The sequence below is a fragment of the Wolffia australiana genome, chromosome 15 (assembly GCF_029677425.1).
Source record: "Wolffia australiana isolate 7733 chromosome 15, ASM2967742v1".
Classification (NCBI taxonomy): domain Eukaryota; kingdom Viridiplantae; phylum Streptophyta; class Magnoliopsida; order Alismatales; family Araceae; genus Wolffia; species Wolffia australiana.
The window spans coordinates 12,438,327-12,459,378 of NC_135849.1; the positions used below are offsets into that span (position 1 = coordinate 12,438,327).

Sequence of the window (21,052 nt, forward strand, 5' to 3'; positions counted from 1 at the left end):
GGAGGACTTTCACCATGTCTCATTTGTTCACTATTTTTAAAAAAAAAAATCTAATACGAAAAAAAGTAATTAGCATTTACATGATCTTGTCTGTCACCTCGCTTCCACATGCTATTACTAACCATGGTGATAGAACATTACAAGAAAAACAAGATAATATTAATGCGTCATCTCTGTTTGATAATATTTCCAATGAATCTTGACAGAGAACAAGAGAAGACAGTTTATAGACAGTACGGAAAAACAAGTTTGAGAAACAGAACTGACATCAAAGTATTAAATTGACGTTGATCTGCTTAGGCACTTGGTCAAGATGCAACTCAGTGAAAGTTGATCTAAGAGAGTTTTACAGAAAGGAAAGAGGAAACAACGCATGGATTAAGCACATTATAATAAAAACGAGGGTCAAAGTTGACCTTTTGTTTCACTTAGACGGTGTAGTGCTGCTGGATGGTGTCAATGTCCAGCCCCTTCAGCTTTACCACAGATTCCACATGCCCCTTAAGCGTGTTCAGCTCACGCAACCTTAAGAAGAAAGAAAATAAGGGTTAGTCCCAATTTCATCGTAATCTGTCCCTACTTCAAGAAAATATCAGTCATCGTTATCATCATCGTCATCATCATCGTCATCGTCATCGTCATTGTCATTGTCATTGTCATTGTCATCGTCATCGTCATCGTCATTATCTTCGGCATTGTCAACTAGGCCAGATGAAATCCGGCATAGACTGAATTCCTATCCGGAATTTTACTAAGCTGAGGGTTTGGCAGAAACAACGAAACAGAGAGAGGAGGGGTAAATCACCAGCACCCGATGACGGAATGGAATGGGAGGAATGAAGGCTTCCATTTTGTTATCCAGTTCTGAGGTTAGAACAGATACTTGATGATGGTAAGATACAGAATGGATGATTAAGCTTTAATCGTCACTGTCAACTAGGGCAGTTAACGTTGACGGGATTGAGAGCTAACATTGAAGGACAGTATCAACTGCCTGATGACCTTGTCTGCGCCAGCATCAACCATTCTAGTATAGTGCCGGGACGCGGACGGGGCGATTTTTTCGTCCCGGGATGAAAAAATCGTCCCGACCGAGGATACAGACGAATTTTGGGACGAAAACTCGTCCCAGGGACCACCGGACGGGGCGGTTGTCGTCCCGTGGGATGAAAAAACCGTCTGTCCAGAGATCTCGGAGGATGGACGGATGAATCTGGACAGAAAACCGTCGGATTCAAATCCAAGGGTTGAGATGTTGCCACGTGGCCTCGCAATGACAATTTGCATCAAAGTCCCTGTATTTTTAGGTGCGTGCAAATGGACGCCACTCAGAAATAATTGTACATATGTTCCCTATGTGTTCTATCTCCTCAGTAATTCCCTAAAAAACTTGAAAAAATCTATATCAATATGCTAAAAATATAAAATGGTTTTTTCCGTCTGGGACTAGGGCCGGGACGAAAATTCATCCCGGGAGGAGTGGATGGGACGAAAAACCATACCGGTTTTGATTGGACGGAACGTTTTTTACCGTTGGACGAAAAACCGTCCAGTCCTTCGTCCCAGATGTGGACGATGGATGGGACGGGACGAATTTCGTCTCATCCGACGTCCAGAGTAAGTTCTTATAATATATAATGTTGATGCGACTGTATGACAATGATGCATGGCACATCCACCGTCCATGACAATGAGGCTTGTTGAAGTCAACTGATACTTATAATAGAATTAAGCATGCATCAATGAACGACGTAATCGTCATCCAATGTTAACCCATCAACGTTGACCGACTATGGCGATCAAGTCAACGTCATTGTCATCCAATAACGCTGACAGTGATAATCTACTCGTGTAGAACCCTATTTTGACAGGTTGATGATGATGATGATGACGAATTGACAATCAGAATGAAGTGAGTGAAGGGGCAGACCTTGCGATCTCAGCACGCCGTTTAGCCTGTTCAGCAATCTCTGAGAGCTCCCTGTAGCTGCTCTTGTCGGAGAAGAGCGCTGCCGAATGCGGGTTCGGCAGGCCGTGGAGAGTTCTCTGGGCCATGGCCCACTGGGCCTCCCTTTCCTCTATGCCAAAATCCTTCTTTGTGGTGAAGGCAACCTGATAGTCACAATGAGATTAGAAATTGACATAAATAGAGTGGCGCAGGGAAATAGAGATAGAAAGACAGGGGGAGATAGGGACATAAGTAGAAATGGAGATAAAGAGATTCACATAGAGATAGAGATGGAGCCAGAAATACGTAATGTAGAGGAAGATATACAAACAGAAAGAACGTGAGTGTGTGAGAGAGATATAGAGACGGATGCGGCTAAAAATTAGTAAGAAACAGAAACGCAGATAGTGATAGTGATGGAAAAAAACGGCATGGAGATAAAGATGGGGTGAATTAAACTAATACCCACTCTCGAAGAGAGGAAAAGAAAAGAGGGAAGGGCGTACCCGTTTATCAAGGAGACTGTACCAAGCTTTCCCGCTCAAAATGTACCGAATCAAGAACTTGAGAAGGTCGAGAGGCAAGAAGGTGACGACACTGTAGAGCCAGATGACGCCAGACCAGCCCCATCCAGTCCCCTTAATCCTCGCAAAACCCCAGTTCGCATACACGGAGATAGCAGTAGCCACCTGCGCCGAAGAATCGTCCCCGTCATCCAAAATTTATCTCATGGAGTTTGAACGATGACGAAATAAATATTCATCATGGCTTTGCACAGCATGCAAAAACCAAGCCATATTATCAATATTTACTCACCAGCTGAGCCAGAACGAAGGCAGTGACGAGGAGAAGACCAGGGCGTTCGACGAAGAACCAGCTGCGAGATCGAGTCACAAAGATGAGAGCCTGGCTAACGATACTGACTTGCAGGTACAATGCAGCCATCATTTCATCCTCACTGTTCCTCAGCGATCTCACTCCGAACTTGTCCTGTACCAAGTTAACGTCATCACAGTTAGGAAAGAAGAGTATGAGCTTGGGAAATTGGCAAGTTTGGTGGCGGCCTACAGAGAAAAAGTCGGTGTCTTTCATCGCCCAGAAGAAAATAACGGTCATCAGCGCCAGGTAGCTGCCCAAGACTATCCCCGTGGCGAAGATTTCTTTGAGCTTCCAGCTGTCGGGGAGAGGGGACGGCTTCACTCTATCCTTGGATATCGTCATAATTGTACCTAGAACCAAGAGCGTCATCAGCATTGACAGGGAAGATCGTCTAAGCAACCCCAGAGATCCATAGCTAAATTGATAGACAGATATCTAGAGAGAGGGAGAAGGAGATGGTATTGACAGCGAAGATCGTCTAAGCAATCCCAGCGATCGATAGCTAGATAGATAGACAGATATCTAGAGAGAGGGAGAAGGAGATGGTATTGACAGCAAAGATCGTCTAAGCAACCCTAGAGATCCATAGCTAGATAAATAGACAGATAACTAGAGAGAGGGAGAAGGAGATGGTATTGAGAGCGAAGATCGTCTAAGCAACCCCAGAGATCCATAGCTAGATAGATAGACAGATATCTAGAGAGAGGGAGAAAGAGATGGATAGATAGAGAGAGAGATGTATATAATTACAGAGAGGCAGAAAGAGATGAATAGATAGAGGTATAGATCGATAGACAGGGAGAGATGGATATTTAGATAGAGGGAGAAAGAGATAGACGAAATATAGAGAGAAGGATTGATAGATAAATAGGGTGAAGGGGAGCGAGAACGAGATGGAGAGAGAATGCGATAAGGATAGAGCTGTATAGATAGAAAAAGAGAGAGATTCTCACCGTCGTTGAGAATGGCAATGATCAGAACCATGAACGGTGAAAAGTCAAACTTCCAAATCAGGGCGATGAGCATAAAACCAAGCTGTCATATTCGGAAAATAAAAGGAAAATCAGCATAATAACAATTATAAAAATCACGACAGACCTTGTTCATATGTTCACATGCTTACCACAATACGAATCGTGATGGAGACCGCGTAAATCTACAAGAGGAGAGAGAACAAAGCACAAACTTAGCCAATATGGCTAGGATTAAGGGATAAACGAAAAGATATAATACGGGAAAGAAGAGATACCGTGTAATTCTTCATCCGCTGGAAGATGGCTCGGCTGGTGAGTACAGCGCTGATGATCACGCTCAATCCGGGTTCAGTCAAGACAATGTCAGAAGCACCTCTGGCCGCATCAGTAGCGTCAGCAACAGCAATTCCAATATCAGCCTTCTTCAAAGCCGGCGCGTCATTCACACCGTCTCCCGTCATCCCACAGATATGCTTCCTCTCCTGCAACTTCTTCACGATCTCGTACTTGTGCTCTGGCAGAACACAATATTTTAAGATTTTCTGGGTCATTTTTCATTATAAAAAGAAACTGAAATACCCACCTGGGAAAACTCCGGCGAAACCGTCAGCCTTCTCGATCAGTTCATCAACAGGGAGAGACGCCATTGAAGCGTCCTTGTCTTGCCCGAGAAGCGCAGAGGAAGGGTACATGTTCGTCCCCATGCCAAGCCTTCGCCCTGTCTCTTTTGCAATAGCGAGCTGATCGCCTGAAGCAAAAGTCAATGAAGTCAATGAAGTTAAACTCAACGATAAGCTGTCATTTCAAAGGGAAATGAATGGTCAAACCGGTGATCATCTTCACGTTGACTCCTAGATTGAGAGCTCGGCGAATGGTTTCTGCGCTGTCATGGCGGGGTGGGTCGAAGAGAGGAAGAAGGCCCACAAACTGCCACGGCCCACCAGCGCTCTCCTTTGATCTCTCGGGGACCTCTTGTCGGGCCACGGCCAGCGACCGAAGCCCGCGCTCGGCGTACTTATCGATCACCGAGTGGGCCTTTCTCTTGACATCCTCCTTGCAGTTGCAGAGAGTCAAGATCTGTCCAATACATTCATTAAAAAAGATTCATTTTTTTGAGAATCAAAGTTCATCGAGAGAAATTCGCATGACCTGCTCTGGGGCGCCTTTGCTAGCTCGATGCCAGTTCCCATCGGAGTCAACGTAAGTCAACGCAGTCCGTTTGTCAACCGGGTTGAATGGGAAGAAGTGAACTTCTCTAATTCCAGCCCTGGCCTGAAAATTCCAAGACAGATGATGATGTTTAGCAGAAAATTCTAAATTTAGGGTTTAAATGACATGAAAAAACAAACCTCCTTGGGATCAGCCAGCATGCCAACCATGGCGGCATCGATGGCGTCCTGGTTCTCCGTCCTCGACGCTCTGGCGGCGAGCAGAATGACATGATCCTTCTCCACTCCCTTGGCAAAAACCTCGACGAGGTTCTGGTCAACGCTCAGCTTGTTCAAAGTCAACGTCCCGGTCTTGTCGCTGCAGAGCACATCCATGCCGGCCATCTCCTCAATTGCGGTCATCCGCTTCGTGATAGCTCCCTGCTGAGACAGCCGGTGCGATCCAATGGCCATGGTGACGGAGAGCACCGTCGGCATCGCGATCGGAATCCCTCCGATGAGCAGTACCAGAAGATTATCGATCCCATCTCTGTATTTCCGCCGTTGGATCGGGTACATGACGATGATCTCGATCACCATGCCGATGGCGATGGAGCAGATGCAGAAGTTTCCAATGGAGGTGAGGACCTTCTGGAAGTGGCCCACTTGATTGGTGCTGTCGACCAAGTGCGCCGCCTTTCCGAAGAAGGTGTGGACGCCGGTGGCGATGACGACGGCTTCGATCTCTCCTTGCTTGCACGTTGACCCAGAGAAGACTTCGGCGCCTGGATGCTTGGTCACCGGAAGAGATTCCCCGGTCAACGCTGACTGGTCAATTTTCAACGGGTCGCCTTCGAGGAGACGGGCGTCAGCCGGGACAATGTCTCCCAGCTTGATGCTGATGATGTCGCCGGGGACTAGTATCGCCGCGTCCTGCTCGCTCCATCGGCCGTCTCGGAGAACCTTGACATAATTCATGATGGTTAGGCAATCTTGATAAAATCTATAATTAACCTCACTTGTAAAATGTGCTTCTTCCAATCATAGTGAAAGGGTGTGATGCAGTTTCTTCCCAGTTTATAATGTGGGTTAATGGGAGTGTTGAGAATTGGAAAAAGAGATTAGAAGAACCTTTGTTTTCGGAGCAAGACCAGCCATGAGGGCGGCGGCGGCATTTCCGGCGTTGTTTTCTTCGATGAAACTGATCGTGGAGTTGATGACAAGGAGAACGATAATTCCAACAAAGTCTTGCCAGTCCGGAGGTCTGCCATCGCCGTTGGCGAGAACGATGGCCATCAGAGCAGCCATCTCCATGACCCATGAAAGCGGATTCCACATGAACCCCAGGAATTTGAGAATTTTGCTCTCCTGCATTCAACCCACATATTTCATGTATATGTTGATGATGTCCATGTTGGGACAATTTTAAAAATAAAAAAAAAGCAAAAAACTAAACCTTCTTCTCTTCTAGCTTGTTGGGGCCGAAGATCTGAAGCCGGCTCTCCCCCTCCGCTTGTGAAAGACCCTCCTTCGAGCATTTCAGCTGCTGGAAAACTTCCTCGATGGGGATTTCTTCCTGGGAATCGATGGAGGAGACAAGCGATCAGGAACAACAGAGAATCGACCCAGAAATAGTTTAGTTACGAATCGATTTTCACTGTAAAGTGGATTGCTGATTCCTACGAGGTAAAATATTTAGAAGTAAGAGAGGTAGAAAAAAGCTTGCTTGGGATGGTAATCGAGTATATAGCATCCAAACATGTGAAGAGGATCAGCATCATTGAACCAATTTTTTTTTAAGAAAAGGCATCTGGGAACTATGTTTTGACAAAAGATATATTTAAATATAAAAGAAAGTTAAAAATGATTGGCATATGGGGACTATCTTTTGACAGAAGATAAAATATAATATAGAGTTATTTAAAAAGAATAGGTATCTTGGGACTGTGCTTTGACAAAAGAATACATTATAATATAAACTAATATTATATATAATAAGTATGTAGTACAGTAAAGAGTGTACGGATATCGTCACATGAATGAATAAAAGAAGGGTAAAATTTTACGCTATCATCGACTTGCATCAGAAACGACAAGATGTCAACATCGGGGCGCGGGAGAGAGAGGAACAGACAGACAGAGAGAGAAAGGATGGTTCTCCGAAATTCTCCGTTTCACATTGGGACATGCGATAGAGGAGAGAGAAAGTCACATGCGCTGAACATGAAAGGATTCTCGCCAACTCTTAAGGTGCGTGAAGAACAATACTATGTCATGTCGGGTTAACAGATCAGTGTCACAGCGGCGTTGGCGTCAAGAAGCAGCAAAATAATAACAAGCATTTCAGGAAACTAGCACAATTCTCGCCGATGCCGACTCCGAGAAGAAATCCGTAAAAAAAGAGAAAAATTAGTCACAAGACTCCGAGAAGAAATCCGTAAAATTAAATCCGTAAACGCCGTAAAAAGTGCATGCTCATTGCGCCGTGGAGTAGACGAAAAAAAGAGAAAAATCGTCACAAAATCCCCGATCTCACCTACCTTGAAGCAACCAAAAATAAATAAATAAACACAAGTACGATCCAGAAAAACGAAAATCCACTAGAAAAACTCTCAGAAACGAAGAACAAATCGAAGATCTTACCAGATTGACGGTCTCATTTTTGATATCTTCCAAACTCATCGATTCGTTCCCTTTCATCGCTAATCTGCCTCTGCTTTCCTCAGACGAGAGACGGAGGCGGATTTGAAATGAATAGCGAGGAAAACTCCGCCGCTTTATAGTCAAACCTTGTACGGGCCCCACCAATCATACACCCCCCCCCTTGCGGACTACGTTAAACCGGTATGTTCCCGAGGAACATCACACCTTATCTTAATTTCCATGACGTCGTCGTCCCTTTTCTCACATATGTCCAATAAAGCGGACTGTTTTTACACGTGTTTTTACATTTCTAACAGACCCTAGAAATTGGCTCTGACCAATCAGAGGCGAGAAAATTCAAAATTCATATTTTATGGGTTGAATTGTAAAAACACCTCTGGCTGCCCAGTCACATCTTTTTCTCTCTCTTCACTTCGATTTGTACAAAAATATCTCTTTCTCTCTCTTTATCTTTTTCTCTCCTACTTTCTATATTAAGAGAGAGAGATGGGTTTGATGATAGAGTGGTCCATCCCCCATTCACATGCTTCCCATAAATGGCCAAACAAGTTCGAATTATATCTTATCAAACCTAGATCATTCCAACATCAATTTGGTATAAGATAGATGTATGCAGACATCAGGAGAGGTTAGAGAGAGAGATAGAGATAAGGTGAAATATAGATATGGAAATCGAGTGGTAAATTTATGAATCGAGTTGCAGAGAGAGAGAGATAGAGGTGAAGACGGAGGGAGGTTAGAGATAGAGCTAGTGATAAAGGTTGAAATAAAGTCAACTATAGGGCTGAAGATGGAGGTAGAGAGAGATAGAGGGGAAGATGGAGGTTAGAGATATATGGATCTAGGTGGAGAGAGAGATATAAATAAAGATAGTGATAAAGGTAGGGATGAAGTGGAGGTAAAGATATATATATGGAGGTGAGATGGAGAGAGAGAGAGATAAAGATGAAGGTTAAATTGTATGGTTAAGATGAAGTAGAGATAGAGAGAGATGTAAGTGGAGGTTAGAAATAGAGATAGTGGTGAAGATGGAGGGATGAAGGAGAGGTAGAGATATACACATGGAGATGAGGTGGAGAGAGAGAGAGATGAAGATGAAGGTTTGAGATAGTGACTGAGGTAAAGATGAAGTGGAGGTAGAGAGAGAGAGAGAGAGAGAGATAGAGATAGAGATGAAATGGAGGTTAGAGATAGTGATGAAGATGGAGGGATGAAGTAGAGGCAGAGATAGATATTTGGATCTATGTGGAAAGAGAGGTAGAGATAATGACAAAGGTAGGGATAAAGTAGAGAGAGATATACACATGGAGGTGAGATGGAGAGATAGAGAGATGAAGATGAAGGTATGAGATAGTGGCCAAGGTAAAGATGAAGTGGAGGTAGAGAGAGAGAGATAGATGAAAGTGGAGGTTAGAGATAGAGATAGAGATGAAGACGGAGGGATGAAGTAGAGGTAGAGATAGATATATGGATCCATGAGGAAAGAGAGATGGAGATGGTAACAAAAGTAGAGGTGAAGATAAAGACAGGGAAGAAGTCGAAGCAGAGAGATAAATAGACAGATGCTGCCCATGTGGAGTGGGAAAGGGAGAAAGAAAGAGAAAGCAAACTTACACTTTCTAGAAGAACGATAAGAAGTAAATTCCAGACTTTGAAATTGGGTGGCGGACAAACCCATCAAGAGGGAATATAGATAGAGAAAGATAAGGATAGAGATAGAGAGAGAAAGGGGGAGAGTTAGAGAGAGAGATGGCATGTTGCATGTCTGCCAAGCATGAAAAGACAGCAGGAAGGTTGCCAGAAGGAAAGACAAAGGGGCCGTCTTCTTCATTCCAGACCCAGACAAGGCCAGTCTTTTTTTGAGTCAGCTTTGCACTGGTTCTCCGTTCAAAGGCGGATGCACCAATCGCCATCTCTCTCTCTAAAACTCTCTCTTTCTCTCTCTTTATCTCTCTTTGTCTATATGTATCTATGTGGACGAATAGTTCTAACTAACATGAGGAGATAGGGTCTCTGTGGCCACCATTCTGCCTGACGTTAAAGAGGTAGTAACATGGGGTTCGATGGTTATTTTCAATGTGTTTTATGAACTGTTTGGCCGGCAGGCGTAGTGGGTTCCTACTCATCCAGCACTGGGGAAGGAACGTCGCTTTCTTGATGACGACGTAGTGACATCTGCCTCTCTCTATCCCTTCCTATCTATCTTTCTCTCTACTTCTATCAATCTATCTATCTCTATCTCTCTATCTGTATATCTATCTATCTCTATCTCTCTATCAATCCATCCATCTATCTATCGCTATCTCTGTATCAATCTATATATCTATCCATCTATCTATCTCTATCTCTATTTATCTATCCATCTATCTCTATCTCTATTTATCTATCCATCTATCTCTATCTCTATTTATATATCCATCTATCTCTATTTATCTATCCATCTATCTCTATCTCTATTTATATATTCATCTATCTCTATTTATCTATCCATCTATCTCTATCTCTATTTATCTATCCATCTATCTATCTCTATTTCTATTTATCTATCCATCTATCTCTATCTCTATTTATATATCCATCTATCTCTATTTATCTATCCATCTATCTCTATCTCTATTTATATATTCATCTATCTCTATTTATCTATCCATCTATCTCTATCTCTATTTATCTATCCATCTATCTATCTCTATATCTACTTATCTATGTATCTATCTCTATATCGATCTCTATTTATCTATCCATCTATCTATCTCTATATCTACTTATCTATCTATCTATCTCTACTTATCTATCCATCTATCTATCTCTATCTCTATTTATCTATCCAGTTATCTATCTCTATCTCTCAGTCAATCTATCCATCTATCTATCTCTATCTCTATCTATCATTCTCTCTTTCTATCAATCTACCTCAATCTCTTTCTCTCTCTCTCCATCTATATATCTCTCTCTCTTTATCAATCCATCTATCGACATATCTATCTCTATCTCTGTCTCTATCTATCTCTCTATGAATCTATCTCTCTCTATCTAATTCTGCCCCTATCGATCTATCTTTATTTCTCTTCACCTATTTGTATCTCTACCTATATCCCTTTCTCTCTCTACATTTACCCATCTATCTCAATCTGTCTATCTATATCTCCATGAATCTATCACTCTCTTTCTACATATCTATCAGTCTCGCAAAATTGCTGTGCAGGATGGAATCGAGAGAAGCTTCTCGCGGAGTGGCTTATCAAGAGGGACAGACTTGAATATCTAACTTATCTATCATCACTCCCCATATAAGTAGCCCTGAAATCCGGGAAATTCGACAAAAAACTTTCGTCTCGGTTCAACATATCTATCATCTGTGGTGGTACAGTCGTACCATTAATGTACGGCTAGGCCCCCCTTCCCCATTAGAGATTACTGTTTTCTGGCCTTATCTTTTTCATCTCCCGAGGGAAGAAGAAAATATCTGCCATCTCTAGAGAGAGAAAGACAGAGGGTCAGAGCTCAGTAAAGAGCTGTCTTGTCTTTGGTAATTCACCTCACATTCAGATTTCAGATTTCAGAATGACAAGAGTGATAAACATGAGAGGATAAGTATATTTGCCATGATTTCCAGGTTTATTATTTTTATTAATCTTGGTATCTGGACAGATTATTTTTACTAAAATTAAGCCGACCCTTTTCTTTTTGTTTAGAAACTCTTGGGACTAGAGACTAGAGAGATAGAATGTTTTTTTCTAGCTCTAGAATTCTCTCATCTCTTTCCAAATGGAGTTCAAAATAGGATGTTGTTTTCGAGGGGAAGAGTTCTAAAAGTTCTACTTCTCTTCCCCAGACCATTAAAAACATCTTACATTCAGGTTTACCATTTCGGGCAGGTAAGAGAGATAAAACATGAGAGGATAAGTATTTGTCGTGATTTCCAGGTTTACTATTTTTACTAAGCTTAGTATCAGGACAGATTTTTTTTCCCTAAAATTAAACCGACCCTTTTTTTGTTTAGAAACTTTTTTGTTATGATTTACAGGTTTACTATTTGTATTAATCTTGGTATCAGAACAGACTGTTTTTTCCTAAAACAAAACCAACAGTTTTCTCTTTATTTAGAAACTCTTTGAACTAGAGAAAGATAGTGTATTTTTCCGGCCCTAGAATTCTCTTAGCTTTCTAAATGGAGTGAAAAATAGGAGGTTGTTTCCGAAAGGGGAGTTCTACAGTTCCACTTCTCAGAGTTAAGATTTCAGAGAGGCAAGAGAGATAAACACGAGAGTATAACTATAACAGCTCTCATTTCCCGTTTTACTATTTCTATTATTATTGGTACCAGTACAGATTTTCTTTCCCAGAACAAAACCGAGCCTTTTCTCTTTATTTAGAAACTCTTCGAACAAAAGAAAGAGAATGTTTCTTCCAGCTCTAGAAGACCAGAATTCTCCATAGGATATCGTTTTCGAGGGGCAGTTCAACAGTTCTCTTCCCCACACCGTTAAAAAACAATTATAAATGCACAGATACATGCATCATACAAAGATAAAAGATAAAGAGAGATGGGTATCCCAGGAAAGAGGAGAATAAAGCAGTAATAGCCATGGAAATGAAGACACGCCGCCTCTACGAAAGGAAAGATAGCAAAGGCCGGCCCCTACAACCGAGCTACGCCGCCCAATGCCTTAGCCTCAAAATCAACAGGGGCCGTTGGATTCAACGAGTTGAGAAGAACCGCTGTTTAATAATGGGGAAAGACGGTTTCTCTCTCCAGAATTGTCTCTATCTCTCTCTACAAATTGGAAGTCTGGGTTAGGAGAGACGGGGGGAGATGGCGAGAGGGTGCGTGGTTAGCGTTGTGGTGGTGGCGGTGTTGTTGGTGGTGGGTCTGGTCGCGGCTCATGAAGAGCTGCCGCCGATCATGCGCCGGTCCGGTTGGTCTGGTCCGAGCGGGCGGTTCGGTGTGGACGAGCCGATATACAGGTACAGGCACAAGCCGGGGGTTCCGGTGCCTGCGTCCAGGCTCATGGAGCTGGACAGTTATGAAGGGAAGCCAGAATACGACCCTTGAATCCTTGACTGAGACGTGAAAACTCTTAACCGCGGTTATGAATAACGGGTGTATCTTTTGATTCTTTATTGTGTTGAATTTGAGGAACCCGTGTGAAAAGAAGTCGTCTTTCTTCGGCTCTAGATTTCTCTCTCTCTCTCTCTCTCTAAAAAACCCTTGACAATAATGGGTATTATGTTTGTTGTGGGCTTCGTGGAACCCACAAGAAAAATCCCGTTTTTCTCTCCCTCTCTCTAGAAATCCCTTTCACAATATTGGGTATTATATATATTGTGGACTTCGTGGAACCCACAAGAAAAATTCCATTTTTCTCTCCCTCTCTATAGGAATCCCTTCACAATAATGGGTATTTTTATTGTGGACTTCGTGGAACCCACAAGAAAAATCCCGTTTTTCTCTCCCTCTCTCTCTCTAGAAATCCCTTCACAATATTGGCTATTATGGTTATTGTGGACTTCGTAGAACCCACAAGTAAAATCCCATTTCTCTCTGTCTCTCTCTAGAAATCCCTTCGAAATATTGGGTATTATGGTTGTTGTGGACTTCGTGGAACCCACAAGAAAAATCCCATTTTTCTCTCCCTCTCTCTAGGAATCCCTTCACAATAATGGGTATTTTTATTGTGGACTTCGTGGAACCCACAGGAAAAATCCCACTTTTCTCTCCCTCTCTCTCTCCCTAGAAATCCCTTCACAATATTGGGTATCATGTTTACTGTGGATTTCGTGGAACCCACAAGAATAATCCCATCTCTCTCTCTCTCTCCCTCTCCGTCTCTCTCTCTCTCTCTCTCTCCCTCTCTCTCTCTCACTCTCCGTCTCTCTCTCTCTCTCTCTCTCTCTCCGTCTCTCTCTCTCTCTCTCTCACTCTCCGTCTCTCTCTCTCTCTCAATCTCCGTCTCTCTGTCTCTCCCTCTCCGTCTCTCTCTCTCTCCCTCTCCGTCTCTCTCTCTCTCTCTCCCTCTCCCTCTCCCTCTCCCTCTCCCTCTCTCTCTCTCTCTCCCTCTCCGTCTCTCTCTCTATCTCTCTTTCTCTCTCTCTCTATCTCTTTCTAAATCCCTTCACAATAATGGGTAATATCTTCATTTTGTCGACTTTATATAACCACAAAAAAATCCCATTCTCTCTCTAGAAATCCCGTTGCAAAATTGGGTATTATCTTCATTTTGTCGACTTCTTAGAACCCACACGAAAAAGGCCCTCTCTCTCTAAAAATGGGTACACCTTTACTGTGTCGGATTTGAGGAACCCCCACAAGAAAAAACTCATTTATTTACTTCGGCTCTCTCTCTCTCGCTCTAAAAATGGCTGTACCTTCACTAAAATGGGTCTATCTTTACTGTGTCGGATTTGTGGAGCCCATGGGAAATCTTATCTTACCTCTCTCTCTCTCTCTCTCTCTCTCTCTCTCTCTCTCTCTCTCTCTCTCTCTCTAAAAACCCTTCGCTGAAATGAGTGCATGAATTTGAGGAGCTCGCAAGAAAAATCTCCGTCCCTAAAATGGGTATATCTTTATTGTGTTGAATTTGAGGAAACCCACAAGAAAAAACTCATTACTCATATTTCTTCGACAGGACATCTCTCTGTAAAATCCGCCTGTTTTTATTGTGATGAATATATGGAACCCTCAAGAAAAATCATTTTTTCTTGTTCAGCACATCTCTCTCTCTCTCTTCGCCCCTCTCTCCCTCTCTTCCCTCCTCTCTCTCTCCCGTTCTCTCCCTCTCCCTCTCCCTCTCTTCCCTCCTCTCTCTCTCCCGTTCTCTCCCTCTCCCTCTCTCTGTCTATCTCTCCCTCTTTCTGTCAATCTCTCTTTCTCTCTAAAAACCCCTTCACTAAAAAGGGTGAAACCCACGAGAAAAATCTAATCTTTCTTCGCCAACACATTTTTCTCTATATAATCCCCTTCACCAGAATGGATCAGTCTTCAATGTGTTGAATCTGAGGCATCCACAAGAAAGATCTCATATTTATTATACATCACATTTCTCTCTCCCTAAAAAATTATTCAGTGAAATAGGAATATCTTTATGGGTTAATAGCACGGTATGTCCCAACTTTTTTCGAAAATCTGAGATATAACCCAAACTTTTTTTTGGCATGGTATACCCCAAACTCTCTAAGTGGATTTCGACATATCCCGGTTATGACGTGGAATCCACCGTGGCTGCCAGGTGGATTTTCGCCACGGTGGATTCCACGTCATAAACGGGATAGAGAGAGAGAGACGTTCTATTAACCCGTCCGAATCAAATCGCCCGGGAGAGAGAGGAGGCACAGAACCGAAACATAGACAGAGAGAGAGGGGAAGGTGGCCCAGATCGCTGCAGGCTCGAACTACACCCTGGCCGTGGCCCGCGACGGATCCCTCTTCTCCTTCGGCTCCAGCACCAACTTCTGCGTCGCCCACGGCGACCCCCGCGACCAGCTCTCCCCCCGTGCCGTCCACTCCCTCCGCCAGACCGGCGTTCACGTCACCGCCGTCTCCGCCGCCGAAGAGCACGCCGTCGCCGTCGACTCCACCAGCGGCGTGAGCCCTCCAGCCAGCCCCTGCCGTCGGTCGTCCCGTCACGGGCTCATTTGACCTTCATCGTTGCTCTGTGCAGGTCCACACGTCCCGTCCCGGGGGCCGCAGGTACAGCGGCACGCTCGGGCACGGGGACGAGGCCGACAACGTCGGCCCCACCGCCGTGGCGGGCCTCGGATCCGCCCTGTCCGTGCAGGTCTGCGCGAGGAAGAGGAAGACGTTTGTGGTGACGGACACCGGTCGCGGGCCACCTTCCCCTCTCTCTCTGTCTATGTCTCGGTTCTGCGCCTCCTCTCTATCCCGGGCGATTTGATTCGGACGGGGAATCCACCTGGCAGCCACGGTGGATTCCACGTCACAAACAGGATATGTCGAAATCCACTTAGAGAGTTTGGGGTATACCGTGCCAAAAAAAAAGTTTGGGTTATATCTCAGATTTTCGAAAAAGTTAAGGACATACCGTGCTATTAACCCTATCTTTATTTACTTAATTTAGAGCCATCAAGAAACTGATCTCAACTTTCTTCTACAGCACATTTCTCTCCCTAAAAAACTCTGCACTAAAACGGGTAATATCTTTATTGCGTTGAATTTAAGAAACCCGCAAGAAAAATCTCATCTTTCTTCTACAGCACATTTCTCCCCCTAAAAAACTCTGCACTAAAACGGGTAATATCTTTATTGCGTTGAATTTAAGAAACCCGCAAGAAAAATCTCATCTTTCTTCTACAGCACATTTCTCCCCCTAAAAAACTCTGCACTAAAACGGGTAATATCTTTATTGCGTTGAATTTAAGAAACCCGCAAGAAAAATCTCATCTTTCTTCTACAGCACATTTTCTCTCCCTCCCAAAAATGCCCTTCACCGAAATGGGTATATCTTTCTTTACTAAATTCGGAGCCATCCACAATAAAATTTTCATCTTTCTTCTACACCACATTCTTCAAACTGTGAAGCCCCTCTATAAAATGGCTATATCTTTATTACGTTGAATTTGAGGCATCCACAAGAAAAACCCTATCTTCCTTCTATAGCACATTTATTTCTCTCTCTAAAAAGCTCATCCCTAAAATTAAATATTGAGAGTGATAGAGAGAGAGAAAGAGAGGCATTTTAACTAGCCACAGTTAATCGTTTCCTTATCTTACCAGCGGGATGAGCAAGTACTCCGCATAGAATAGCTGCAGAAATGAAAACAAACAATAAAACAAATAAACATATGATGGACATTCAGTGAGTTAGACTTAAGAGGGTAAAATTGAAGTTTAAGTGGGTGGATTTTTACGTACCTTCCAAATGAACATGTAAAAGGATGTGATCGCAGCTTTGCTCTTTAGATCAAGAGACTTGGCCCGCACCCAGAGAATTGAACCCAGAACAACGTGGCCAAAAATCTGAAGAAAAAATAAATAAATCATATAAATTTCACTTGAAAAACATATGAGGTATAATAAATAAATACGCTTCTCTGATTTGTAGAAATAAAACTGCCTTACAGTGACGAGTCTGCTCCACGAATATGATGAGAAGAGCCCGGTAAGAATTGCAGCGCCATAAGCCATCTGAAGAAGATACACACAAATCCAGAACACCTGCTCCACAGAAAAGGACTTGGACAATGGTTAGATGTTTAGCCATTACCATAGATAGATAATGGCAATTTCTTATATGTCATCCTTACGTTGATGATGATGAATCATCTTCGTCTGGCTTCGAAGAGCCATAATTGTCATATTCATTGACATCCATTGGTTTCTAAGCTAAGATAGAGCATTTAATCAAGTCATTTTCATTGTCATTGTCCTCCAGTTTCCTATGGCCATCATCCTTGTCAATGTCTGGCATGGATGAATGATGACGACGATGCCAATCCATCTTGCTCAGATGGATGACAATGAAGAATTTGTTTTCCACCCATGGACGATATTAACGATGACAATGTCTGATTCATCTTCCATTCAAAGATAGCATTTACGATGATGACATCGAATTCATCTTCCACAGACGGATGACAATGCCGATGATGGTGTTCCTGGGAAGCTGGATGACAATGACAACAGAATGCAATCTTAGATTTGAAACCGATGGATGGAAATGTGTATGATGCTTATGGCTCTTGCAAGCCGGATGATGCTTCATCGTCAACCGATGGAGGATGGTGATGATGAAGGAAATTTAAAACATATGAAGACAATGATGAATTCATCGTAATTGATGCAAAACCCTAGTGCCCATGACTTGTGAGAGAAGATTCCAACAGACCTTTTCTTGGCCGAGGCGGACCGTGAAGGATCTGATGCCAAATACTCTATCTCCTTCTAAGTCAGGTATATCCTGCATTGAAATTTTATATGTTTCTCCTCATTTTTCTTCTTATTAACTCTTCAGAATGTGAATATCTGCATTATTTGGGTATTATTACCTTAAAGAGGGCTATGACCACCGAGAAGAAGCTCATGAAGGAGGTGGCAAATATCAGAGGCCTCGAGAATAAGACAGGCCTTGAGAACACAAATGTCTGAAATAAAAGTATACTTGTTAGATTTCTCAGCTGTTAATTAGCAACCGTTGATGGCAGGTAAAGAAGGGAACCTGCATATGAAGAAAGAATGCCAGCTGAACAATCACAGCACGGACAGCCAGGATGCACATTGCAGCAACCACTGCAAATCTCTTCCATCTAAAGAATGGCAACTGAAAAAACCATAAATAATTATCGTTCATTAATAGGCCTTCTAACAAAAGATGAAACAAGAACTTGTATAACATCGTGTTAGTTCGTTCTAAAAGGAGGAAAAGTAGACAGATGAACCATATTCCTACCAAAGATTAGTAACGAGAGAAAGAAAATTGAAACGAAGAAGTAGGCCATAGAGGTCATGGCAATCTCACGACCAAAATCATATAAATAAGACAAACACCAACTTGTACTTACATCAATGGAATACGCGGTCCCAAGAATAAAACTGATGAAGAGCGCCCAAAACAATGGCCAAGAACCAACAAGCCATCCGGTTAAGAAACTCTGCAATGATTATCATACGACTAATCTTCAACTCTCAACAGATTAAAGACTGGGTTGGAATCTAAAATTTCCAAAATCAACAAAATTTTCTGATAAAAATCAAATACCATGAAAGCAAAAACGGAAATAATTGTCGTTGCGACCCCAACAGAATATTCTCCAGACGCAAGAGGAAGGTTTGGCTTGTTAATCTAGAAAAATAAAAACAAAAAATTATAATTAAAATCCATATATACGCATGGCCTAATCAATAGTTCAAGTCACACACTCCCATAATCCATCTTCTCTTCGCAGAATCTACTTCAACTATTCATCTCAAAGTATGAAATTATACAATACTTGAAAGTTGAAGAGAAATATATATATTCGAACCCAAACAGTAGAAATAACAAAAATGCCTGATGACAGAGTAGAGGAAATAACAATTTCGAAAAAAGTAGAATTTATACCTTGTCAATTTGAATGTCGGATATCTGGTTGAGGCCAACGATGTATATATTCATGAAAAGAGCAGGGATGACGGCCTATTTGGTATCCAGAAACAAGTAAGATTGCGGTATAAGAAATAAGAGAAACAGTAAAAAGCATTTTTTCCGATATTACCTCCAGCAATCCAAAGAAAAACAAAGGAGAGATGTCGGAGATACTTTCAATAGCCAACAATGAAACCGAAATAATGCTCAGCACCTGACCAAATAACATTCGGCCGCCAAGTTAAGAGATGATGGGATAAAAATAAACAAATATTAATTACTTACTGTTCCAATAACTGTATGAGGCCGGGAAAACCGGTAGAAAGCGTCCAAGTTCAGGCAAGAAGGGATGTTATTTGAGCTATAAGATCCATGATCATGTTCTGAAGCATAACCCGACGTGGCACATGCATGAAATAGCCTCTTATTCCCTGAACTCAGTCCCCCTTTTATGCCTAAAAACTTGAGATGAGGGCTGGTCAATCTTTTCTGAAATCTCGCATTACAAAATTGTTGAACTTCCCGAGGATATTTGAGAATATTGCCACAACTCCTAGAATATCGATCTGAAAAGAACGAATTTGAGCAGTTTGGTAAAAGAAACGGCTGATTAGATTAATCATTTTCCCCAAATACAGCCAACACGCATCAATGGAATGACAAAGATGAATTCGATAAGCTTATACTCTTGCCAACTTCTAAAAGGAAGATGCTTGAGACGGATCGAAAAATTGAATGCTAGGAATTCGAAAAATTACGGAATTTCAACAATTTCAACAACCCACGTTTTCTACAGATCTGGACAAGCTCATGCAGAAGAAAAAAAAAGCAATTTCACCGAGATACGACCAAACCTTACATGCAGGACAAGTTATCAATAGCATCCCCCCAAATCAGACCAGACCAAGCACATTTTCGGATACCCATGTTCCCAAAAACATGCAAAAGACGAATGAACCAAAAATCCTGCTTTAAACGCGAAATAAATCGTAAAATTAGAAAGAAAAACAACCCAGTTCCTTCAAATCACAACGGAATCAAAAACGCACTTTGGTTGGAAATGAGAGGAGCCGCGGAAGAACAAAGGATCAGAGAATCCATCAAGGGTCTTCAACAACGAATCAGATTATCAGACGCGATTCTGCTTCCAAGACTGCTCAATAACGTCACCCCGTTGCCACACTCTCACCTCAAACAACTGCCATTTCTTAGCACTGTTTTTCTATAAGAACGGCTCAATTATAAGTGGGCTATAATTCCAAAGTTGGGTTCAATTAATCTCCAGTGAACTTCAGAGATGTTTGGTAATTGGTAGCAGTTGGCCCAATTTAAAGCATCCGTTAGCAGGAAATATCTGATGTAAAGTCAACCGGAACATTATAAAAACGTGACTATTGATCTATATTTTATCAGCACCGACAGAAGTTTATTATTGGGAACTTTAATTCTTTGGCCAACATTGAGGGCGTATTTCCATCGTGGCAAGGAAAAAACAGTGAAAATGACAAATTTGGATAAAACCCGTGAGGAAATTTGTTAATAAGGATAAATAGAATGATGGGTTGATTGAGAACGACGTGTGGGACACTCCCCAAATTGGGGGCATTGTCTCCATCATGATGAGAAAAAAACAGAGGATTTAATATCTTTGGATAAAACCCATTTATGAAATTCATTCAGACAGATGAATAAATTTGATGTATTGGTTGAGAAAGGCAGCAAGCACATCCCCCTTGGATGAGTATTCTGACTTTATCTGTACCTAAATCCTTTGCGTTGTTGCAGATTGATACTGTGGCAACCACTCATAGGCAAAATTTCCTATAATTAACATGATAATTTAAATCTAATTTCACTATTCAACCACCTCCAAATTCAGTTCAAGGGGATCAGAGCTTTCCATGTGAAACCTCCAGTGAGATCTTCTTGATGCAGACAAAATCAGCCCAAAAGACGTGAAGAGTTACCTAGATGACGATGACATGATGGATGCCGGGGGCTATGATGGGCGATGCGAAAGGACAGAGAATCAGAAATGAATTTGAAAAAAAAAATTAGGAACTTAGGTCCAAGATACCTAAATTAAATAGTTTCATATTTTAATGTGGGTGATTTCTTTCTTATTCTTCTGTTCGGTACCTCGTTATGGGGGGCTCCATATAATTATCACTGCTTAACTTTCAATTCGCCAAAAAATAAAAAGTTTTTTTACTTGTTAATACGTCATTTAGTGATGTTCGATGATGCTATGGCATGTTTAGTGTGACGGATTTTTCCAAAAATCTGTAACGGATGATAGACCAGGAGATGTAATGAACTACCCGTCACACTCTGTCCCGTCACCACCCATTAGTGGGA

General features: G+C 42.2%; 2 protein-coding genes across 3 annotated transcripts; both read right to left on the reverse strand.

Moving 5' to 3' along the window:
• Positions 1-263: 263 nt before the first annotated feature.
• On the reverse strand, positions 264-7,750 carry LOC144713074 (plasma membrane ATPase). 2 transcript variants are annotated; one of them, XM_078587557.1, is made up of 15 exons: positions 7,593-7,750; positions 6,406-6,525; positions 6,081-6,317; positions 5,151-5,912; positions 4,951-5,073; positions 4,629-4,878; positions 4,385-4,549; positions 4,077-4,315; positions 3,951-3,983; positions 3,781-3,862; positions 3,017-3,177; positions 2,765-2,938; positions 2,455-2,637; positions 1,931-2,112; positions 264-525 (listed from the first exon to the last, which is right to left on the reverse strand). In XM_078587557.1, the coding sequence occupies exons 1-15, from the start codon at positions 7,647-7,649 to the stop codon at positions 429-431; spliced, it is 2,865 nt and encodes a 954-aa protein (XP_078443683.1). In that variant the 5' UTR covers positions 7,650-7,750; the 3' UTR covers positions 264-428. The 2 variants fall into 2 exon arrangements, with proteins under 2 accessions (XP_078443683.1, XP_078443682.1); XM_078587556.1 differs by having other exon boundaries at positions 2,765-3,177.
• Positions 7,751-16,204: 8,454 nt separating this feature from the next.
• Positions 16,205-19,975, reverse strand: HPT1 (homogentisate phytyltransferase 1). The gene is made up of 12 exons (XM_078587738.1): positions 19,744-19,975; positions 18,980-19,260; positions 18,825-18,908; positions 18,671-18,745; positions 18,329-18,412; positions 18,132-18,221; positions 17,789-17,890; positions 17,619-17,714; positions 17,459-17,530; positions 16,693-16,788; positions 16,486-16,590; positions 16,205-16,377 (listed from the first exon to the last, which is right to left on the reverse strand). The coding sequence occupies exons 1-12, from the start codon at positions 19,793-19,795 to the stop codon at positions 16,336-16,338; spliced, it is 1,179 nt and encodes a 392-aa protein (XP_078443864.1). The 5' UTR covers positions 19,796-19,975; the 3' UTR covers positions 16,205-16,335.
• Positions 19,976-21,052: the final 1,077 nt, after the last annotated feature.

Coding starts and splice junctions, on each gene's coding strand:
- HPT1 (XM_078587738.1), bottom strand. CDS start 19,795: ATGGATTCTCTGATCCTTTGTTCTTCCGCGGCTCCTCTCATTTCCAAC. Junction 17,891..18,131: donor GGACCGCGTATTCCATTGAT/GTAAGTACAAGT, acceptor TGGTTTTTTCAG/TTGCCATTCTTTAGATGGAA. Junction 17,715..17,788: donor CATTCTTTCTTCATATGCAG/GTTCCCTTCTTT, acceptor CTTTTATTTCAG/ACATTTGTGTTCTCAAGGCC.
- LOC144713074 (XM_078587556.1), bottom strand. CDS start 7,649: ATGAAAGGGAACGAATCGATGAGTTTGGAAGATATCAAAAATGAGACC. Junction 5,074..5,150: donor TGCTGGCTGATCCCAAGGAG/GTTTGTTTTTTC, acceptor TGGAATTTTCAG/GCCAGGGCTGGAATTAGAGA. Junction 2,638..2,764: donor CCTTCGTTCTGGCTCAGCTG/GTGAGTAAATAT, acceptor TCTTCGGCGCAG/GTGGCTACTGCTATCTCCGT.